The 20,949-nt window shown below is 45.9% G+C and overlaps 2 protein-coding genes across 4 annotated transcripts in view; one reads left to right on the top strand and one right to left on the bottom strand.

The window, feature by feature from the left end:
• The window catches only part of PLLP (plasmolipin), a 286,192-nt gene that overhangs the window by 245,893 nt on the left and 19,350 nt on the right, over positions 1-20,949 (top strand). The gene's annotated exons all lie outside the window — the stretch shown is intronic.
• On the bottom strand, positions 1,981-20,493 carry HERPUD1 (homocysteine inducible ER protein with ubiquitin like domain 1). 3 transcript variants are annotated; one of them, XR_014027512.1, is made up of 9 exons: positions 20,274-20,493; positions 16,430-16,507; positions 16,259-16,333; positions 14,713-14,840; positions 13,686-13,808; positions 12,750-13,094; positions 11,295-11,403; positions 7,299-7,912; positions 1,981-2,120 (listed from the first exon to the last, which is right to left on the bottom strand). XR_014027512.1 is itself a non-coding variant. In XM_081335960.1 (8 exons), exons 1-8 carry the CDS (start codon positions 20,439-20,441, stop codon positions 7,751-7,753), a joined length of 1,188 nt encoding a protein of 395 aa, XP_081192086.1. In that variant the 5' UTR covers positions 20,442-20,493; the 3' UTR covers positions 6,194-7,750. The 3 variants fall into 3 exon arrangements, 2 of the variants coding, with proteins under 2 accessions (XP_081192086.1, XP_081192087.1); XM_081335960.1 differs by lacking the exon at positions 1,981-2,120 and having other exon boundaries at positions 6,194-7,912; XM_081335961.1 differs by lacking the exon at positions 1,981-2,120 and having other exon boundaries at positions 6,194-7,912; positions 16,259-16,330.

The raw sequence follows: 20,949 nt of genomic DNA, 5'->3' as shown, positions 1-20,949 counted from the left end.
AAATTTCAGCTGTGGGTATTCAATTTTTAGTTACAGACAAGAATGGAATCTTGACATGTTGAAGCGCCAAGATTGCAAATCAGCCTTCTCAAGAAGCTTCTCTACTGATGTATTGGCACGACAATCTCTAAATTCCCGGTTTCCGAGGACAGTGACACCAAATTTGGAAAAACTGGGCTTCTGTGATGTACGGTGAAGGCCTCGGTCGTGGTGCGAAAGGAAGCCAAACCCACTGAAGTTTATGCCTCTCCATTGCTCTTGTCTTCCTCACAAGATCCTTCCAAATTTTTCTTCAGAAAATCTGATCCAATCATGGGGCAACGCTAGAGTTGATCTGAATAAAGACGTACTCCTACAGAAGAGAAAGGAAAAATTTGAAGATCACTTCAGTGGAGCAGAAGCTTGTGATGAAATCTCTGGAGCTCAATGGTGTTCTTGCAGATGTTGCATTACCCAGGCAGCTAACATCATCAGTGCTAGCGCAGCGCCATATAGCACTGACGATGTAACCTAGTTGGGTAATGAAACAAAACCTGCAAGAACACAAGCCAAGAACACCACAGTTCAATCCCAAGCTACGTATATTCTTTTCGATTAATCTCTGGAGCGTTTTCCAACAGGCAAAGCAATCAGTGAGAATTGAACATAAACAGCTTTAAAAAAAACCATCCACCAGTTTGAAGAGCAGAGAAGCTGGGCAGATGTTGGCTTTCACAGGAGACATCCAATGAAATCACACACACCCTCTCCATTTTCTTGCACATATTTAATTATGGTCAAGGTGTCAATGGAGGGCAATATACGTTGTGATCCAAATTATACTCCTTACATAATGCGTGTGTGACATTGCACAAAATGGTAGAGCTTGCATCGTGACATCACAAAGCGTGTGTCATGATTTTGATGTCATCATGGTTAGGAATGGACGTCTGTAAGTATAGGATAAGGGGGTTGGAAGGGACTTTGAAGGTCCTCTGGTCCAACGCCCTGCTCAAACAGGTGACCCTGTACCATTTTGGACAAATGGCTGTCCAGTCTCTTTTTTTAAAAAAAACAAACCTCTAGTGATGGAGCGCCCACAACTTCTGAAGGCAAGCCGTTCCACCAATTAATTGAGCTCACTGTCAGGAAACCTCTCCTCCGTTCTAGGGTTGCTTCTCTCCTTGATTAGTTTCCATCCATTATTTCTTGTCTTGCCTTCTGGTGCTTTGAAAAATAGGTTGACCTCCTCTTTCTTTGTGGCAGCCTCTCAAATATTGAAATAATGCTGTCATCATTTGTTTGGGATGGTAGAACAGGGGCTGGGGGATGGAATAGATAGAAAACCTCTAATGTCCCTTCCAGCCCTATGGTTTGGGGTGACCAAGCAGCAAAGAGAACAGACTCAGTTACAGCAGCAATGGGGACACCCTTGGAAGACTTAAAGGACCCAGTTATGGACTGATCATCATGGAGAAAATCTATTGATGTGAAGACTAGAGTGGAAAACAACTTGGTGACACATAATCCATCAAAAACAAATATTCAAATATTTCACGGGAATTGCAGAAGAGGCCTATCGTTTATAGATCACTGTCAGGAAATTTCTCCTTAGTTCTAGGTTGCTTCTCTCCTTAATTAGTTTCCATTCATTGCTTCTTGTCTGTCTTCAGGTGCTTTGGAGAATAGGCTTTAGTCTCCAGCCCCCTAATCATTTTTGTTGCTCTTCTCTGCTCTCTTTCCAGAGTCTCAACATCGTTTTTTATAATATGGTAATCAAAACTGGCTACTGAGTGTGGTCTTACTAAGGCTTTCTAAAGTAGTACTAGTGGAAGAAAGAGAGACGGAAGTAGATTCTTCCCTATTTTAAAACATTTTCAAATTCATGTACGAATTGTGGTTTTTCAGAAGCAGAAGCTGAACCACAGACGGGAACAAATGAATACTGTGTCCTGGGAGGAGAAAAGGCAAAATATATTGTTTTAATGGCTGGATCTGCCACCTTGTGGCTGGTCAATGAAGTATTTGGTATTCAGATCCGTAAATAGATGTAAAAATATTTTTAACAGCTGCAAACCCAAAATAGATGCAGTATGGTCAAGCTGACTGAATGTTTTTGGAACAGCTGCTTCATCATCATTCTGCAGAGGGAAAAAAGAGAAAAAGAGGAAGAAGGAAAGCAAAATGTTAGTGATGATTTATTTATTTTTATTTATTTATTTATTTGATTTGTATACCGCCCTTCTCCCTAAGGACTCAGGGCGGTGAACAGTGACATAAATAACAGAATGCACAAATACAGATATTGAAAACAAATTAAACCCTAATTTTGCCCAAATGCAGAAGATAGTTATCTTAAAACAATAATTAAAACAGAACCCGTCAGACCACACCGGATTGCTTAAACAGATATGTTTTTAGGTCGCGTCGGAAGGAGCGAAGGTCGGGAGCCATCCGGAGCTCAACCGGTAAACGGTTCCATAGGTCAGGCGCGCTCACAGAGAACGCCCTCCCTCTGGGAGCCACCAGACGGCATTCTCCGAACGGCGGAACCCTTAGGAGGCCCTCTCTGTGGGAGCGCACTGGACGGAGGGACGTTGACGCTGGCAGCAGGTGGTTCCTAAGGTACTCCGGATTTAGGACAGACCAGTTGTCAAAGCGCTAGTTAGGTATTCTAAATTTAAATCTTAAGTCTTGGTTTAGCAAAGAACACCTTGATGCTGAGACTAGCTTAGCCTAGCTCAGGGGTAGGCAACCTCGGCTCTTTTATGACTCATGGACTTCAACTCCCAGAATTCCTGAGCCAGCTGGCTCAGGAATTCTGGGAGTTGAAGTCCATGAGTCATAAAAGAGCCGAGGTTGCCTACCCCTGGCCTAGCTCAAGGATAATAGCATTTATAGAGATAAAAATTGCTTTTCAAAGGTGCAGGTGATGCCACGTACCTCATGCTAGGACCTCATCACACAAATGGATGTCCTACCTGATGATGGTGTACTTTGCACCTGATCTGATGTTTTTGCTAAAAATGCAAAGAGGCTCTAGAGGTGGGGTCTCCAAACTTGGCCACTTTAAGACTTCTGGACTTCAACTCCCAGAATTCCACAGCCAGCATGGACCATCTGCTGTTTATACTAAAGAGAGAAAAATGTGCTGGAGCAATTTTGTCTCTCTTTATCAATTGGCATTATATTTCAGTATCATGGCTGGCTGGGGAATCCTGGGAACTGAAGTCCACAAGTTTTAAAGTGGCCATGTTTGGAGAGCCCTACTCTAGAGAATTCTTAGAAACTTGCCTGAGCAGGCAAGAGAAATAATTCTGCTGCATTCTCACATTTTATACATTAAGGTAAGGTAAAGGTTCCCCCGCACATGCGTGCTAGTCCTTTCCAACTCTAGGGACCGGTGCTCATCTCCGTTTCAAAGTTGAAGAGCCAGCGCTTGTCCGAGGACGTCTCCGTGGTCATGTGGCCGGCATGACTAGATGCCAAGTTCGCACGGAACGCTGTTACCTTCCCACTGGAGTGGTCCCTATTTTTCTACTTGCATTTTTACGTGCTTTCGAACTGCTAGGTTGGCAGAAGCTGGGACAAGTAACAGGCGCTCACTCTGCTACGCGGCACTCGGGATTCGACCCGCCAAACTGCCGACCTTCTGATCGACAAGCTCAGCGTCCTAACCCACAGAGCCACCGCATTCCCTTTTTTATACAGTAGTTCACTTTAAAAAACAACAACTTGGATCAAACAATGCTGGGGATTTGAGTTGAGCTTTTTATGTCTTATTTATCTATGATCCCATCTGCCTTTGGGTGAAGTCCAGATTATTATTATTTCATTGCATTCCTTATCTCCATACGATACAAGATTGGCTGTTGGAAAATGGTAAGATTTGGTCTCTCTTTGGATTTCCAAGAGGCAACTTCTGATTGGTGGGCCTCAGAATAGTTATTTTTATTTACTCATATTGATCACCCTCTCTAAATCCCCACGCATTAGAGACAAGCAATTTACACTAGCTTCCAACCATTGGCCACAGGAAGACATGTGGGGTCTTTCAGCTCCTGGTGCTCCATCACTGGTGATTTTTAAGAAAAAAATTGGATAACCAGTTGTTCGGAATGGTGTAGGGCAGGGGTGTGCAACCTTGACAAACTGTTGGCTGAGGAATTCTGGGAGCTGAAGTCCACCAGTCTTAAAGTTGTCAAGGTTGCAGACCCCTGGGTGTAGGGTCTCCTCCTTGAGCAGGGGGCTGGACTTGAAGACCTCCAAGTTCCCTTCCAACTATTCTGGTTATTCTGGTTCACAATAATTCCTGAAATCAATTAGTTTTAAAGAAAAATTGGTCCCTTCGGACCCCATTAATTATGTTGTAAAGATTTTGGGCACAGGAAGTTGGCTGATTTATTTCAGGACAATATTGATCACAATCTATTGTTCAGTAAGCAAGCTGGGCTTAATGCAAGCTAGTCAACACTTTGTCTGGGTATTGTTATTCCAACTGGCCTCAGGCATTATATTATTGATGGCAACTTGGTGTTTGACCCAATTCCTTATAGAGGCTTGGGTGAAACTGGCAACCTCTCCAACCAGCTTAGATGTGGCACTCCAGGGTGTCTTTCACCCAACCTCTAGTCAAAATGGGCTAACCCAGATTGTTGTGCTCTTCTTAACGTACGTGGCCGTTCTTGTGTTCTCCAAGCAGACTCAAGATTTAACTACGTGGATTTATTGAACAGAATTTGGAAGCCACGCTCACGAAATGTTCTCCACCCAAGGTTCAGCTCTTTATGGGTTAATTTCAAATCTACAGCATCATTGAGGACTTCCTGCCTTTTGGGCTCCACACTACATTCTTCCTATGCTTGGTTTCAGCCAACGGTGTCTTGTTTACAAAGCGTCTTTTTTTGGCATGAATTTGCCACTTCCGTGCCAGCTTCAATCATTACCACACCCTCCCAAGCTGGAAAGTTACTGTTTCAGTCCTTCTATATGCCACTAGAGGGCAGTGCGGTGCTTGGCAGTTAAAAGATGCTGGGTTTGTCTGCTAGAAAGCAGCAGCCCAGGTTTGAGACAGCGCCACAGGATGGGGTGAGTTCCTGTTACTTGCTTCAGCTCCTGCCAACCTAGCAGTTCGAAAGCAGGCAAATGTGAGTAGATAAATAGGTGCCACTTCGGTGGGAAGGTAACAATGCTGTGATGTCATGCTTGCCACGGAACTGACTCCGGACAGCGCTGGCTCAATGTCCTTGAAACGGAGATGAGCATCTCTCCCTACAGTTGGCATCCGCAGGTACTTTACACTCATATTCTCCTTCAGTGGCACTCATATTTGTTACGATGCAACAGACTTCCGGTTTCTACTTATGTTGCAGAAACTCTTTCTCAGGATTTACCTCAGACCAAAGATGATGTAAAGTGGAAAGTTAAATGGCAGCTACAAAATCTACAATTTCAATCTTCTGCTTGGAAGGAACAAAGGAAAACTTAATACCGACCCCTAAGTTTCATTTGGTTAGCAGTAAACGTGCAATTATGATCTTGGCTCTGCATTTTTAAGCCTAACATAATTACCACAGGTAGTCCTCGACTCACAACCAATTGTTTGGCAACCATTCAAAGTTACAACAGACGTTTAAGACTGTTGTTCTATGCGGGGGGGTGGGGGTGGGGGGGAATGATTTTTGCAGACTATGAATTGACTGCAAAAATGGCTACAAAATTGGGCAGCTATGTGGTGACCTGCTTAATGACAGGCCTGACTTACACCTTAATTCCAGGCTCAATTACGGTCATACGTCAAGAATTACCTGCCTACAGATCGTAGATTTGTAAGTTGAAAGTTGAAAAAGGATGCCAGTAAATTGGCAAAGACAAAACCCATTAAAAATCTGGATCCTACAATTATTTATGCAACTCTGGTATTTTATTTTTCAGAGCAGAAGACCCCTAGGTTTAAAAGACAATAGACATTTATAATTTTGAGAATATCAAAATGATTCCTGGGGGGGGGGTCTTTTCAATTCACAAAATTGGTGGCCACTGTGTGTATCCCCCCCCCCCCCCCCCCCGCACTTTTATCTTTGTTCCAAATACCAGTCTGGACAATTTCATTTTCTAAGACCTGTCTGCGAAGTTATGTAAGATTAGAGCAGCTGCTAACGTGCCAGTTTTTTGTTTGAAGCTGAGTCTCATCAATGCAATAACTCCCCAACACTTGCAAACAATATCAGTTTAATAAAATTAAGCTGCAATATATTAAACTTTTGTTTAATAATGTACAAGAAAACAAGTCCAGCCATCGTGTGACTGTCCTTGTGAAATTTTGAGTAGATAGAAACAGAAAACATCCAGGTTACAATCCACAAGAGAGAAAACACACCATTTCAGCAACGTCCTGAAATCCAAACACAGAAATGGGAAAAGGTTTTTATATGCAAAATAATCCCTGAGTGGAAAAGAATGACTTTGGAAAAATCATGCAATCCTAGGAATTCCAGGCAAAGAGGCTTAAGTGGGGTGGGGTGGGGGTTAGTAATGAGCATTGTAAGAGGCCCACACAATCTTTTGATTATAAGATGCTAGAAATATCACAGCCTGGGCTCAAACCTCTGTGTGTAAAATGAACAGCTGCAGTAATTTTGGGTGATCCTATTACCCCTTCTGACCCACTCGGACTGTCCCAACTTGGGGGCAAAGGTTACTGACAAAATATCTGTTCTTATCCAAGTGTAGGAGCCTCCAGTTCATGCTCCACCCAATTTCAGATTCAGACCAATTGTTATCCCCAAAATTGGACACATTTTTTAAAAAATTTGTATCCCAGAAAGCACTATTAATTCAGAATTATGTATGGCTAATATGCAGGGGATCCTCCTGAGAATCTGCATGGAGGGAAGGAAGGATTGTCCACAAGTCTTCTTTTGCACAAATCCCATTCTTTCTTTTTTTTTAAGTTTGAAATGTTAAGGACAAAAAGAACTTATAGATTAAACAGACTGCTGGCAAAATAGAAAGCTGCTTGAAAGAAGTCATATTTGCAATTTGATCTATCGGAAGACAACGCCTCCAGACCTTGTCTTGACTTACTAAATTGGCAAAATTGGAAACCCACTTGTGTTTGAAACTTAGGAAAATACTTTGGGCTACACTGTGTAAGCAGGGGTGGGCAATTATGGCCCCTTTACGACCTGCGGACTTCCAATTCCCAGAATTCCCAAGCCAGCCGCTCGGGAATTCTAGGAGTTGCAAGTCCGCAAGTCGTAAAGGGGCCATATAGTTCCCCGCCCCTGTTGTGCAGTATTAATAGGCTTGACTGTTACCTTCTTGTGGAAAGCTATTTACACCTTATCTTTTACACGTGTTGTCAGGAACTAAGCACAGCTTTTTCTTCATTTTTGGCATTCACTTCCCCTACTATGCTGGTTGCACAAGATTGCACACACTCCGTGTACATGAGGCGTGAGATCCACTCCCAAATGGAATCCAACGATCCTGGCAGAAGGAATCTGCCACTCTTGCACTTGGCCCCCCAAGACAGCCGAGGCACACACAAAATGTCACACCGCCCTCAAGCCACAGCTTTGGGGATCTTATTGTTTGCGTACGTGAAGCTCCGAGCTAGCATCTCATTGCACCTTCAACCACATCTGCCTTTAGTTTCAAAGTCAACATTCGCCCTCTTTCATCCAGTCATCCTTGGCCACGTTTGGGCATTCCAGCTCGTGTCCGGACCAGCCTCGGTAGTCAAGAAAGAGGAAGTTTATGTGCCCAGTTAGTTTGCCACAGCCGGAGGCCCTTCTGGCAGAAGGGAGGCAAAGAAAGTCTTGAAGAAAAGCCAAGCTGTGCTCACGAAGGAAACGGCTGGGGCCGGCTGGATCTCGCCTGCGGCCTCCGAATTCTCCGTTTCATTTTGTTCTCTCGGGTTTTCCTCCTGCTGAGATAAAAGGGGGGGGGGGGTTAATTACATGGAGATACTTCCTCCTAGGAGTCTCCAACTGTTAGCATGGTTTAACTAGGCCAGCGGTGGAGAACCTATGGCACGGGTGCCAGAGGCGGCACTCGGAGCCCTCCCCGTGGGCACCCACGCCATGCCTCGGAGGTGGCGACTGTCCCTCTTCAACCAGCTGCCCCCCACAGGTGTCCCTCCCCATGAGCGACACTGAGGTGACCACACCCACCTTGACCACACCCAATCTTCCATGACCACCACAGCCACCCCCACCCAGTGGGCCACGCCCTCCTGGCACCCAACAATACATTAAGTGGGTTTTGGGTTGCAGTTTGGGCACTCGGTCTCTAAAAGGTTGGCCATCACTGAACTAGGCCAAAGTTCAACATTTTTTTCCCTTTGGGTTGACTTTAGGCAAACTCCCTGCAAGTGTCCTATGTTTACATCATCGTAAATTTCCTGAATGTAGGTTGTGCCTTTTAACAGGGGTCCCCAAGCTGTGAGCCCTGGACCACCACCGGGCCGCGGCCTATTGGTCATCGGGCCGCATGAGTGGCTGGCTGGTGTGTGCACGCATGCAGCCCCACTTGCCCAAGCGTTACCAGCGTTCGTGGCCTCACACGTGCAAGCAACAGGTGTTTGTGAGTGCAAACCCGTGCACCCATGTGTTCACCCCCTCCGCCGTCCCCCTGAAAGGTTGGGGAACTCTGCCTTACAACCACAGCTAAGCCCAAAATTTGTTAAGTGAGTTTTGCCCCAGTTTTACGATTTTTCTTGCCAGAGTTGTTAAATGAATCACTGCAGTTTTTAACTTAGTGAAACGGTTAAGTGAATTGACTTTGCTTGTCAGAGCGCGGCAAAAACTGATCATAGGACCTAGGGACCGTCACAAATATGACCCAGTTGCCAAGCAACTGAATTTTGATCACCTGACCATGGGGACGCTTGCAAGTGTGCAAAATGGCCACATCACTTTTTTTTCAGTGCCGATATTAACTTCAAACGGTCACTAAACAAATGGATATAAGTTGAGGGCTACCTGTAATCTTTTCAAGGCTACTTCAGCCCCAAATATCCTGGGTATTGAGATTATTCACATACTGTATTATTAAATACTGGAACATTTACATTGGCAGGATCCAGAGGATGAGCAAGATCTGTTTTCTGGCACTGTTTTTTTTTTAAAATTCCATTTATATCCCGCCCTTCTCCGAAGACTCAGGGCGCCTTACAAGCTTAGCAGTAGCCTTCATTCTATGTATATGCCTGCTTGTTAGGGCTTTCACACACACCCCAAGCGGCATTATTACAAAGTCAGCTTAATTGCCCCCAACAATCTGGGTCCTCATTTTACCTACCTCGGAAGGATGGAAGGCTGAGTCAACCTTGAGCCTGGTGGGATGCGAACCTACACTAATTTTCTCCCTACTACAAATACAAGGCTAAAAAAAGTGCTACAGGCTCTCCTCCAACTGTGTGGTTTAGATAATGAACTTTCACTATGACCTAGGATAAAAGGTGATGCCACCCAATCAGTTTGGATTAGTGGTTAAGGTGCTAAACCAGAAAACCTGAGTTCTAATCCTTCCTTTAGGCATGAAAGCCAGCTGTTGCGATTCCTTGCCAGCCAGTGGATCCGGCAGCTGAGTCTGAGGAATCAGATGAGGAGGAGGAAGGGGTCTGGACTGGCATTAAAGTCAGAGGAAGGCTCTGAGGAGCTCCAAGACTTGCATTCGGATGAGAAGCCTGGCCCCTCTACTCGCGCTCAGGCTGAGACACAGCTGTGCTGGGAGCCTGAGCTGGGCTGTGATGGACAGTTGGGAAATATTCAGGATGCATGAAAACGCCGACAAGAGAAGTGAGTAGGACAGAGGAATGCAATGGGGCAGCTCCAAAGGCAAAGGAGAAGGCATTAGGAAGCCACGCCTGGGCTGAATTATAAAAGGGGAGGTGTGGGAGTTCCTGGTTGCTGAAGGCCACCGTTCGTGTTGAGGATCCAGACTCAGGTCTGTGAGAATAAAAGGGGTTGGTTTTTTTCTTGCGGTTTCTCCTTGTGAGCATAACAAGGACTCACATAGGCTGGGACAGAACATCAACTGGGTGACCTTGGGCCAGCCGTTCTCTCAGCTCACAGGTTTGTTATGAGGAAAAGAGAAGGTGTATTCAAATTGTCTGCTACCTCCAGTCACTTATAAAGTAAATAAGGTGGGATAAAAATCTAATAAATATATAAAAGAAACCCATTTGCTAAATAAAATGTCTAAAAGATTTCCAATGCAATTGCAGCATCACCACTAGCCAATTTTGGGGCAGCTGCCTCTTATTAGGGCTTGTCATGCAAGTAACCAAAGGACATCAAATGGCACTTGATACAGGACAGACATCTAATGCCAAATCTCATAATCCAGGAACTGAATATTCTTTCTTGGGGAACAATTTGTTCGTTCCTCTTTGGCTGTGGCACATTTCCTCCAGAGCCAGACCTGTTCCAAGGATGGTTTGGGATTTATTTTATCAAATTTATTTGCTGCCCATCTTGTGGTTCGGTACATCTCTTGAGTGGCTTAATTCCAAAAGGAACTCTTAAGCTGAAGCATATTGTGCCAGATAAAACAGGTCTGTCTGGAGACAAAACCAACCTATTTCCAGTTCTGATGCTGCAGTTCCGGGGAGAGGTAAATCCTTGACTTAACGACCCCAAAAATTCTGTTGCTAAGTGAGAGCTGAGTTTTGCCCCATTTTATGATCTTTCTGGCCACGGTTGTTAAGGGAATGAATCACTGCAGTTGCTAAGTTAGCAACACAGTTGTGAAGAGAATCTGGCTTCCTCACTGACTTTTATCAGGTGGTTACAAAAGGTGGGCACGTGACCCCGGGATGCTGCAACCATCACAAGCCAGTTGCTAAGCATCTGAAGTTTGACTACAGGGATGCTGCAAAAAAACAGCCATAAGCCACATTTTCAATGCTGTCATAATTTTTGAACGGTCACTAAATGAGAGGGGTTGTAAACTGAGGCTTACCAGCATCACTGAAATGCCCTGGAACATCCTAATCGTGGTCCAAAGGGAGTATGAACTCTTAAACACAGTTAGTATGGAAGCAAGGCCCCACGGGCCTAGCATGTTCACTCTAGGTCAGGGGTAGGCAACCTTGGCTCTTTTATGACTCATGGACTTCAACTCCCAGAATTCCTGAGCCAGCCATGCTGAGGGGAAAGGGAGAGGTTTCCAAGCTGACCCATGCTGGCTGAGGAATTCTGGGAGTTGAAGTCCACGAGTCATAAAAGAGCCAAGGTTGCCTACCCCTGGCACTAGGTTAATTCTGAAAACCAAAGTTTTATGATACTTTCCGGCACGAAACTTACTTGTTGTAAATTGTTGTTCTGATCTTGATTAACCGCAACTTGGACAGGATTGTTGTTTGGCGGTGACTGGACTGGCCTTCGTCTGAAAGGGAACCAGCCAACCTGGTGTCTAAGGAGAGAAGACATGTGTTAGAAAGACGAAACCCTCTGGAGTCACAGTCAATCTCTGTCTTTTAAATGGGCACCAAACATATCTGATGCAGACATGGACATCCACTGCCCTTCCCAGCAGGCTTCCAGCCGTGTCAAATATTTTCGATTTTAGTAAATTTCCTCCAAATACAGGTAGTCCCAACTTATGACCACAATCGACCCCAGTGACAGAGTTGTTGAGTTTTTGCCCCATTCTGTAATCTTTCTTGTTACAATTGTTAAGTGAATCACTGCAGTTGTTTAGTTATTAACGCAACTGTTAAGCAAAATCAATGGGGAAGGCAGGTTCACTCATCAGTGGGTTGCAAGAGGTGATCACAGGACCCTGGGACAGTGGAATGGTCATAAATGCAGGCAATACTCGATGTGCGACTACAACCGAGCCCAAAATTTCTATTGCTAAGTGAAACATTGCCTCATTTTACCCCATTTTTCTTGGCACATCTGTTAAGTGAAACACTGCTGTTGTTCGAGTTAGCAACATGGTTCTTAAGTTGAGTCTGGCTTCTCCACTGACTTTGCCAGAGGGTCACATGCCCCCCCAGGACACTGCAACTGTTCTGTACCAGCCTGCTACCGGCCCTGCAGAAAAGGCAGGGACAACCCCTTTTACAAGAAGGCAAGAGGCTGGAATTAAGCCTGCCAAATTTATTAACATAAAAACACAGAGCAAAGAGAGCAAACACGAACCATGAAACAGGAGCTATTCAAGCGGTTGCCTTCAGCAAACCAGCCCTCCCACGCATTCCCCTTTTATATAGTTCAGGGCGTGGCTTCTCTCTGCCTCCTTCCGAGGTGCCCCATTGCCTTCCTCTGTTTACTCCTGATTGACTGCCTCCTGCGTCAGGCGTCCTTGAACAGGGCCAGCTGTGGGTCATCTTCATCCACGCAGTCAGGCTCACACAGCTGGGTCTGCGTCGTAACCAGATGGGAGGGGCCTGGCTGAGGGCTCTGTGGAGCCTCAATATTATTCTCAGCAAGCTCTCCAACACCCCCCTCCTCCTCCTCTGAATCGTCCGTCCGACCCAACTGCCGAACCCACAGGCTGACCCTGAATCACAACAGCAACCGTCATAAACTCAAATCAGTTGCCAACTGTCCAAATTTTGATCACGTGACTGTGGGGCGCGCTGCAACGGGTGTAAGCATGAAAAATGTTTGTCAGTCGCTTTTTCAGTGTCGTTGCAACTTTGAACGGTCACTAAACGAATTTCTGGTGAAGACTACCTGGAGGTGAATTCAAGCCTTATGCAGGAACCAACCACCCACCCCGGCTTTCCAGCCCAGCCCAAGCGGACTCACAGGTACATGAGGAGGGTGCCGGCCATCACCAAGAGGAACCGGCTCAGGCTGGAGTAAAAGTAAACGATGTTGACGAAGACGTAGAAGAGGGTGGCCGAGTAGAGCCAGTCCAGCCAATCGCGATTGACTTCTTCGTCTTCCTCCATAAGGGGCCCTCCCTGGGCGTTCATGCGCAGGTTTGGGTTCACTCCAGGGTTGGCTTGAGGGGGGGCGTTTTGATCCACCGGGGGGTTCTCAGCCGGGAACGGCCCAGGAAGGGGAGCCGAGGGGGCCACCGGAGCCACCGAGATCTCCTGGGAACGTCTGGCGGAGGAGAAGTCGTCCGAATGAGCGTTGGCAGCCATGCTGAAGAGAAAATGGGAGATCAAAAGGCCTTTATTGTGCTGGAAGAACAGCACAGCTTAGAAGCACTTGGCAGCACGAGGGCAGCGGTTGGCGAAATACAAATGTACCCTAAATTATAAAATATTTTTTTTTGGGGGGGGGGAAATGCTGGCTGGGGAATTCTGGGAATTTAAGTCCCCAGGTCTTAAAATCGACAGGGTTGAGAAACACTGGGCTCTTGGAATCTGTATGGAAATTGCAAAATTCTGCATTACCACAATTGTGGCTAAAAAGATGGCTCGGTCTGAATGACTTTCGCGTAACTTTTTGCCACAGGCGCCAATTTATGAAGTCTGATTTTTTATTGTTAATTATTTTTCTTTTTTTTGTATATTGTCTCTAGCCAGCTGTCCTCTTTTCTTTCTGTTAAGTCTTTGGTAGGTTATTATAAAGCCAGCGTGGACACGTATTCTTAAAACACTGACCCTGTTCACCTGTATTGACAGCTTCATACAACTGGAAGATTTTTATTTTTATTTTGGAAAAACGTGCCGTGAATTTCATGTGTTCAGCGTGTAAGTTGAGACATAAAAGAGCTGACACGAAACTTACTACTGCATGTAGTATTGCCTTGTGTACAACTGATGGAACCAGAGCTGCAGCATGTTATGATACGCTGTGTAGGATGAATAACTGGAGCTCACAGCTTGAAAGGGATGCTGAGTCACCGGAGACCTGGTTTAGGAGACAGAATGCGGCCGTTACAGTCTTCCAGTTTACAAACTATAACTGAATCGACCCCATTTTACAACCGTTTTTGTGGTGGTCGTTAAGCAGGCCCACCATTGGGCTATGGGGTTGTTTCTTGGCAGAAATGTGAAGTCAGTGCCAATTTCCTGCCAAGCCATTTTAAATCACGGTCAGGTGACCTGGGGTGCTGCGAACCTTGTAAATGCAAGCCAACTGCAGAGCACCCAATGTGGTCATGTGATTGCATGGGAGGGGGGGGAAAGACTATGTCAGAACTTCAAAGCTGGACCCCAAGTCCCTTTTGGGAAGGGATAGGTCTATTGCAGTTGCTAAGCAACCAATCTTTAAAAGTCGAGGACTTCCTGTATTTTCCCTCCTCCTTTAAAACCTTCCGCAAGGGTTTTTGCAAAGTAATGCTGTAAGCTTTCTGAACGAAAAATTTCGTTTCATGTGCCACCACCACCCACCTCCAAAATTTAACTTTACAGTCAGCTTCTTCCATTTGTTCATGGAACGAAGGAGCCCAAGTACTAGCCAATTTCATCAACACAGTTGAGACATGGATGGGATGTGTAAAAAAATAATAATGAAATCCCAGAGCTTGGAAAGGCAAACAGACGTCCCAGAAAACAAGCTTCTGTATCGACGCCAGGAAACAACAGGGATGTGCCCACAAAGTTACCCAGCCTGGAATTCAAATTCACAGATGACTGCAAGTTGAGTCACGGCAACGGGACCAGTTTCCAACCAAAAAACAAAAATAAAAGCCCAGTTGCTATGATTCAACTTCCAGACAACTCTGCCTGGATGGCTTGAGAACCTTCACTGTCAAATCACAGAAGCTTCTGTCCTTCCACCCCAAAATAAGAATTTGGATGCTCAAACCTACCTTGTGCCAGCTTCCGGTGTGGTCTCAGACGGGCCTGGGGTAGCCTCTTCTTGGCTGGGAGCAGGCCTTGGAGGAAGATCTGAAGGATTCTGGCCCAACGCCGTGGACTGCTGCTTGGCTTCAGCCACCTAAAACAGGAGGAATTTACCGCTGAATTTCAAAACAGGCTTCAAAAGTTCTGCTCCAAGTATTCACCTCCATTTCAGAGCCCTCTAAAACAAAGGTCTCCAAACCTGGCGGCTTCAAGACTTGTGGACTGCCTGGCTGAGGAATTCTAGGAATTGAAGTCCACAAGTCTTAAAGCTGCCACGTTTGGAGACCCCCATGCTGTAAAGCAAAGGATTCTGTTTTGTTGGGAAATCAAAGGTAAGGAGGAAAGGATGCAACCCACACCTGACCCATCGCAAGACTCTCACCTGACCTACTGACCACAGAAAGCCCTTATAAACAGAAGAATACTGACAACTGATATCTTCTAAACTCCACTGAAGATGCTACCTAGCCTGGTAACGAAATGTTTGGAAACCAACCCTCAAGCCTGGAGAACGAAGCTCCACCCTCAGGAAAGGATAACTCAGTTGTTTAAAAGGAAAAAAAACCCCATATCCTGAGACTGTGAAGTCTGGTCTTCTTCAACATCCCCAATTCTACCTATAGAACCATGGCTATGTCCACCTGTTCTGCTAAGCCAGACACGTCAAACTCGCGACGTCACGTGATGTTGCACAATGTAGCTGGTCAGTTTTGCCACTGCCAGCAATGGGGTGGGCTCAGCTTCCGGATGACACATCCGGCCCCCAAGACTTGTGGGCTTCAATTCCCAGAATTCCTCAGCCAGGCAGTCTACAAGTCTTGAAGCCGCCAAGTTTGACACCCCTGTGCTAAGCCAAACACAGCCGGGAAGCCAGGCCTTTCTGAGAGGTCGCACAACGTGGAAATTGGGCCATTGTGATCCACAAACCAAAATTGGAACTGTTCTGGCTTTCTGTGAGCTCAGTTGTTTGATTTCCTATATCCTAGAACAACCGTGGCAATTTTAAGATGTGTGGACTTCAACTCCCAGAATTCCCCAGCCAGTCAAGAGAATTGAATTCCACACATCTTAAAAGCAGCCAAGGTTAAAGAAACAGTCCTAGAATGGCTTCCTATAGACCCAATTCCCTCCTTTTAGTACTGCTGGTCAAGAAAACATAACCCTCCCTCAGGTGTGGAAGAACTTACATCCAGTCATCCTCAGTGCAACCTTGGCTCTTTTATGACTCGTGGACTTCAACTCCCAGAATTCCTGAGCCAGCATGATTCAGCTTGGAAACTTTCCCTTTCCCCTCAGCATGGCTGGCTCAGGAATTCTGGGAGTTGAAGTCCACGAGTCCTAAAAGAGCCAAGGTTGCCTACCCCTGATCTGTGCCTTTTGACCCCGGTCCCTACCTCCATCGAAAAATCCCCATAATGGACTGGCGCAATATAAAAATCTTGCCAAGACCACAAAATATGTGATAAAAGTCAAATGAGAAGCTAACATCTCAAAAGGATCACTTCTCAATACCTTCACGCCAGTTCCTTGCATCTTGGGCAGATTCTTGGCGTTGCACACCAAATGGAGAGCATGAGCCGTCTCCTGCTGAAACACAGAAAGCGTATTAAAGCTTCAAATGGGAACTCAGGGGAGACATTTTTAACTGCTGAAAGCAAGGCGAGCAGGTCAGATGCCACATACCTTGGTGAGGACGTCTTGAAGAAAAAGATGGTCGTGCAACAACTTTCCAGAATAAATCAACCTTTGAGTGTCTTCAGGCTTTGAAGGGGAAAAAGGCAGCAGTTAAAATGGTGGGTTTTTGTTTTTTTTAAAGAATAAGATTCCTCATTCTTGTAAATGTGCAAGCGTGGATTCTTGTTCTTAGATTATAAACAGCAGATCTTTGGACAAACAGCAAAGCAATGACCTTTGAGGTCCCTTCTCATGAGGAAAACTTTTCCCTTTGGAATGAGATTACAGCTGGATTCCAGTTGTTTCATCAGTGGCTGAATTGTAGTTGCACATGGAGATATTGTGTCTTTCATCAACTGGCTTAAAAGATCAGTTAAATCATTGCAACCAATGCCAATTGCACAGAAGACTTTACAGAAGGAGCTGATTGTAAGTAAAGACACTAGTTTCAATATATTCTAGAGAGCAACTTTTTTTTTAAAGGAAGCTATTTAAGATTTGTTCACTATTCCCCTGTATCAGGGTTCTTCAAACTTGGCCCTTTTATGACTTGTGGACTTTAACTCCCAGGATTTCTCAGCCAGGCACGCGTGACCAGTTTTCACACTTACAAAAACTGCAGCATCCCCAAGGTCACATGTTCAAAATCCAGGGACTTGGAAACTGGCATGTATTCATGACAGTTACAGTGTCCCAGGCACACGTGATCTCACCATTTGCCACTTTTCCAGGCGAGAAGCTAAGTCAATGCTAGATTCGCTTAACAACCACATGATTCACTTAGCATGGGGGGGGGGGAGTTTTGCTCCATTTTATAATGGAGCAAAACTCATTTAAATGCCTCACAAAGCAATAGAAACTTTGGGTTCATTTGTGGTCATAAGTCAAAGAGAAAATGTATGTATGTATGTATGTATGTATGTATATTTCCTTTATTTATTTACGTATAAAAGATTGACTTCTGCTTCTCATCAGGGCAACGTTCTGGCCACTTCTGAAGGCAGGTAAGACTGAACACCTATCAAGCTTTTGCACTTATTACCAACCCAAGGCCAAATTTGCAGGCATTTGTGTTAATCACTGACATCTTTCAGGAAGCTTTATCATGCCACCTTTTCTTTTGGATTATATTAATTAGAAGCGCATAGTAGATTTCTATAAGACTCTTAACCCTCAGATAACCCCATGCTTTGTCTTTAAACTGAGGCACTATTATCCTTAGAAATCCACTGCTGTTATTTTGGATGTAAAGAAATGTGGATGTAAAGACAGATTTCTACTAGTCTTTTCCAACCAGACATTTTTTCAATGAGAAGCCCCCACAAAAAACAAACAAGCAAACATGTGGAGGCCATCAATCTGGGCAACTGGTTGTTCTGCATGTTAGGTTTTGTAGTGGGCAGAGTAAAATACAGTTCCATGCTCCAAGCTTCTCTAGAGAAATCCCTGGTGGAAGACTAAACACAAACCCAAAGCAGAAAGGGTCAAATCCCAACACAGCATTGTAGAATCAACAGGCTACGTTGCAGGCCAGGGTTCTGAAAAGGTCAACTGGGCTAGCTGGCATGCAAGGCCAAAAGGCAAAACAGATGGGCAATGAGCAACACCACTCCACTCAGCCTACATCACCAGTGGCCTTGGGGAATGAAAGGTCGCACCCTCCACCCAGCCTTGGGACATTTTGTATTACAACAACCTATTGCCTTGTTTTAAGATTGTTCTTTCATTCCTTTGCCTTTCCTGTACAATGGAAACTTTTATTGCTTCTAACTCCTGTTCCACCAGGCAAGATGTGTAGGCAATGCCAATGAAGGCTTCTTATCTTGTGATTAAATGGCCAAAGTATTTAGCCTTGTCAACAATATCAGGCAAAGGGAGTTTCCAAAATATAGAAACACACAAACATTATGAAACTGTACCGAAACCTCTTCTCCTTTCGAGTTATCTTTAAACAAATAAAATACTACCAAGTTGGCTGAGTTGCATCATCTGCTTTGCAAAGCAAATTGTGTCAAAATAATTGTTTTGTAGAAGGAAAGATACAAACTATATTTTTTTTCTACCATAAACAAGTAACTTTCTCAGCATCAACAGCAAGCAACCAAAGTTGTTCACAGAAAGATGCTGGGGGGGGGAATGGAAATATGAGGAGTTGTACTGCAAATGAGGAACAGATAAAAATATGCCAAGGACAAAATGTTATTCTTCTTCCAATCAGCTGACCCAGTCTATAAATGTTTTGTAATAAATGTACTAATTGCTGATGTGGAGAAAACATCTCACTTTGGCCTTATGTCCTGGAAAGCTACAATTCTCACAAGCAAGACACCAAGTAACCACAAGGAAATATTGAAAATTCTGATCCGATTAATAGAATAACAGAGATGAAAAAAGGTCCTTAGAGGTCTTCTAGTCCAACCCTCTGCTGAAGCGAGAGTCCATTTTGTAGAAATGGCTGTCCAACCTCTTCTTAAAAACCTCCAGTGATGGAGCACCCACAGTGTCTGAAGGCAAGCCATTCCACTAATTTGTTCTCCAAACACCAACACACCCAGTGAAATGTCATCATGCTAAACAATATTAACAACTTCCGTGGAAAATATTGCAGGAAAAGTGGATCAGACTGGTTCCCCACAGAGACAACCCACACAGCAAGGATTTATTTTATTTTTTTGAGGGGGAAAGGTCTTCTACAGCCAAAACTAACTCAAAAGGGGTAAAAAAAAATCAGGCTTTTTTTAAAGAGAAAATTCAAAATACACAAGGGACATCTATGCTGAGCATAAGCAGGCAGGGCCAGGAATGAGAGAGATTCCTTTAAAATTGTGGCACAGGACACCCAACTCCAGGGGCTGATCTGTGTTATCAAACACCTTGCCAGGGTCAGACCCTGCTTAGCACTGGGATGGGAGGCCACCAGGAAATCCTCCAACACACTGGAACAGAAGCCATTTCAGAGAAAAGCGACTTCCTAGAATTGCTGGAGAAACTCACTCCCTGCTTGGCATCAGCTCACTCAGAAACACAATAAATCAACGATGCAAGGAACTACTTTCTTTTTTTCCTGACAAACAAAACTAGGTCCTTGCCCTGAATCCTGGGCCAGAGCCAATGCACTCTGTGCATGCTCAGAAAGGCACTTGGAATAAACCAGGGGTCTTCAAACTTGGCCCTTTTATGACTTGTGGACTTCAACTCCCAGAATTCCTCAGCCAATATGCCTGTTGAAGTTGAAGTCCACAAGTCATAAAAGGGCCAAGTTTGAAGACTCCTGGAATAAACCAACCCTGCAAGGAACTGCACATTTTTTTCCTCTTTCTGCAAATGCAACCTTTGAAAACTCCCGACTTACCCAGCAGAGGAAATGCACTCTGCACTTGCTCAGGAGCTCCATCCTCTGACCTGGCACGAGCCCGGGCAAGGAGGCCAACCGGGGTGGCTGGCGAGGAGACTCAAGACCATCCCTATCAAAGGGCTTCCATGCCGGCAGGGGACGTCTCCCATCATCCCCAGCCGCGCCACTCTACTGTCCAACGGCGACGGGGGAAGGAAAGGACGCCCAAGCCCACCTCGGACGACCCCCACCCCGGCCCCCAAAAGCAGGAAAAGGCGCTTAAGCGGCTTTCGAAACCCGCTTCCTCCCAAGCCCCAGCCAGCTAGGCCAGCCTTCGACGTCGGGCCCCTGCCTAGAAACCCACCCAGAGGCCCGCAAAATCTTGGCACGCCATCCCCAGCCGGCAAACCCAAGTGGGATAGACTGCGCCCATCCGAGGAGGCTCCACTTCGCGCAAGGGGAAGGGAGGGCGGAGGTGAAACAAGCAGGCCGAGCGCGCATGCGCGTTTCAGAGCTCACCGGCTCATCCGGGTGAAGGTGTCGCAGCTCCGCCTTGAGGCGTCGGACGCTCCAGGAGCGCCGGGCCGACAGGAGCAGGTCCGAGTGGCGCTGCGCGGGGCTCTTGACGACGAGGCCCACCTCGTCCGCCGCCGCCACCGCCTCCTCCTCGGCTTGCCGGCTCTCCATTTTCTCTGCGGCCTCGAAGCGCTTCAAACTCCCCACAGGCGCTTCTCGCTCGACGACGACGACGACGGCGCTGGGGCGGCGACGGCTGCCTTTATAGCCTCGCGGGCGGCTCAGGCCACGCCTCCGCATTGTCGCGACTTCGCTGTGGCCGTCGAGGATTGGCCGTCAGAACGAGCTCGAGTCAGACGTGGGCCTATCAGGAGAGGCCGCTGGCGGGAAAGGATGGAAGGGAAGACGCGATAGGGCGGGAGGAGGCCGAACGGGACTGGTCAATCCGGAGGCGGGAAGTTGAGCTTGGTTGGTGATAACCCAGCACATATTGTCACCTATTGGACTACCACTCCCACAATTCCTTGCCTCTGGCTTGGTCGGCGGGGGTGCAAGGGAGTTGAAGTCCACACAGTCTCTGCAGGCTTCCGCATTTCGTAACCGTGTTTACTGTTGCTGCTGCTGCTGCTGCTGCTGCGTTCCCATAAGAAATAAGGCTAAACTAAAATTAGGTTGCTTG

Source organism: Vipera berus (genome assembly GCF_964194415.1).
Source record: "Vipera berus genome assembly, chromosome: 10".
In the NCBI taxonomy this organism is placed as follows: Eukaryota; Metazoa; Chordata; class Lepidosauria; order Squamata; family Viperidae; genus Vipera; species Vipera berus.
This window is presented reverse-complemented; position numbering and strand designations above follow the sequence as displayed.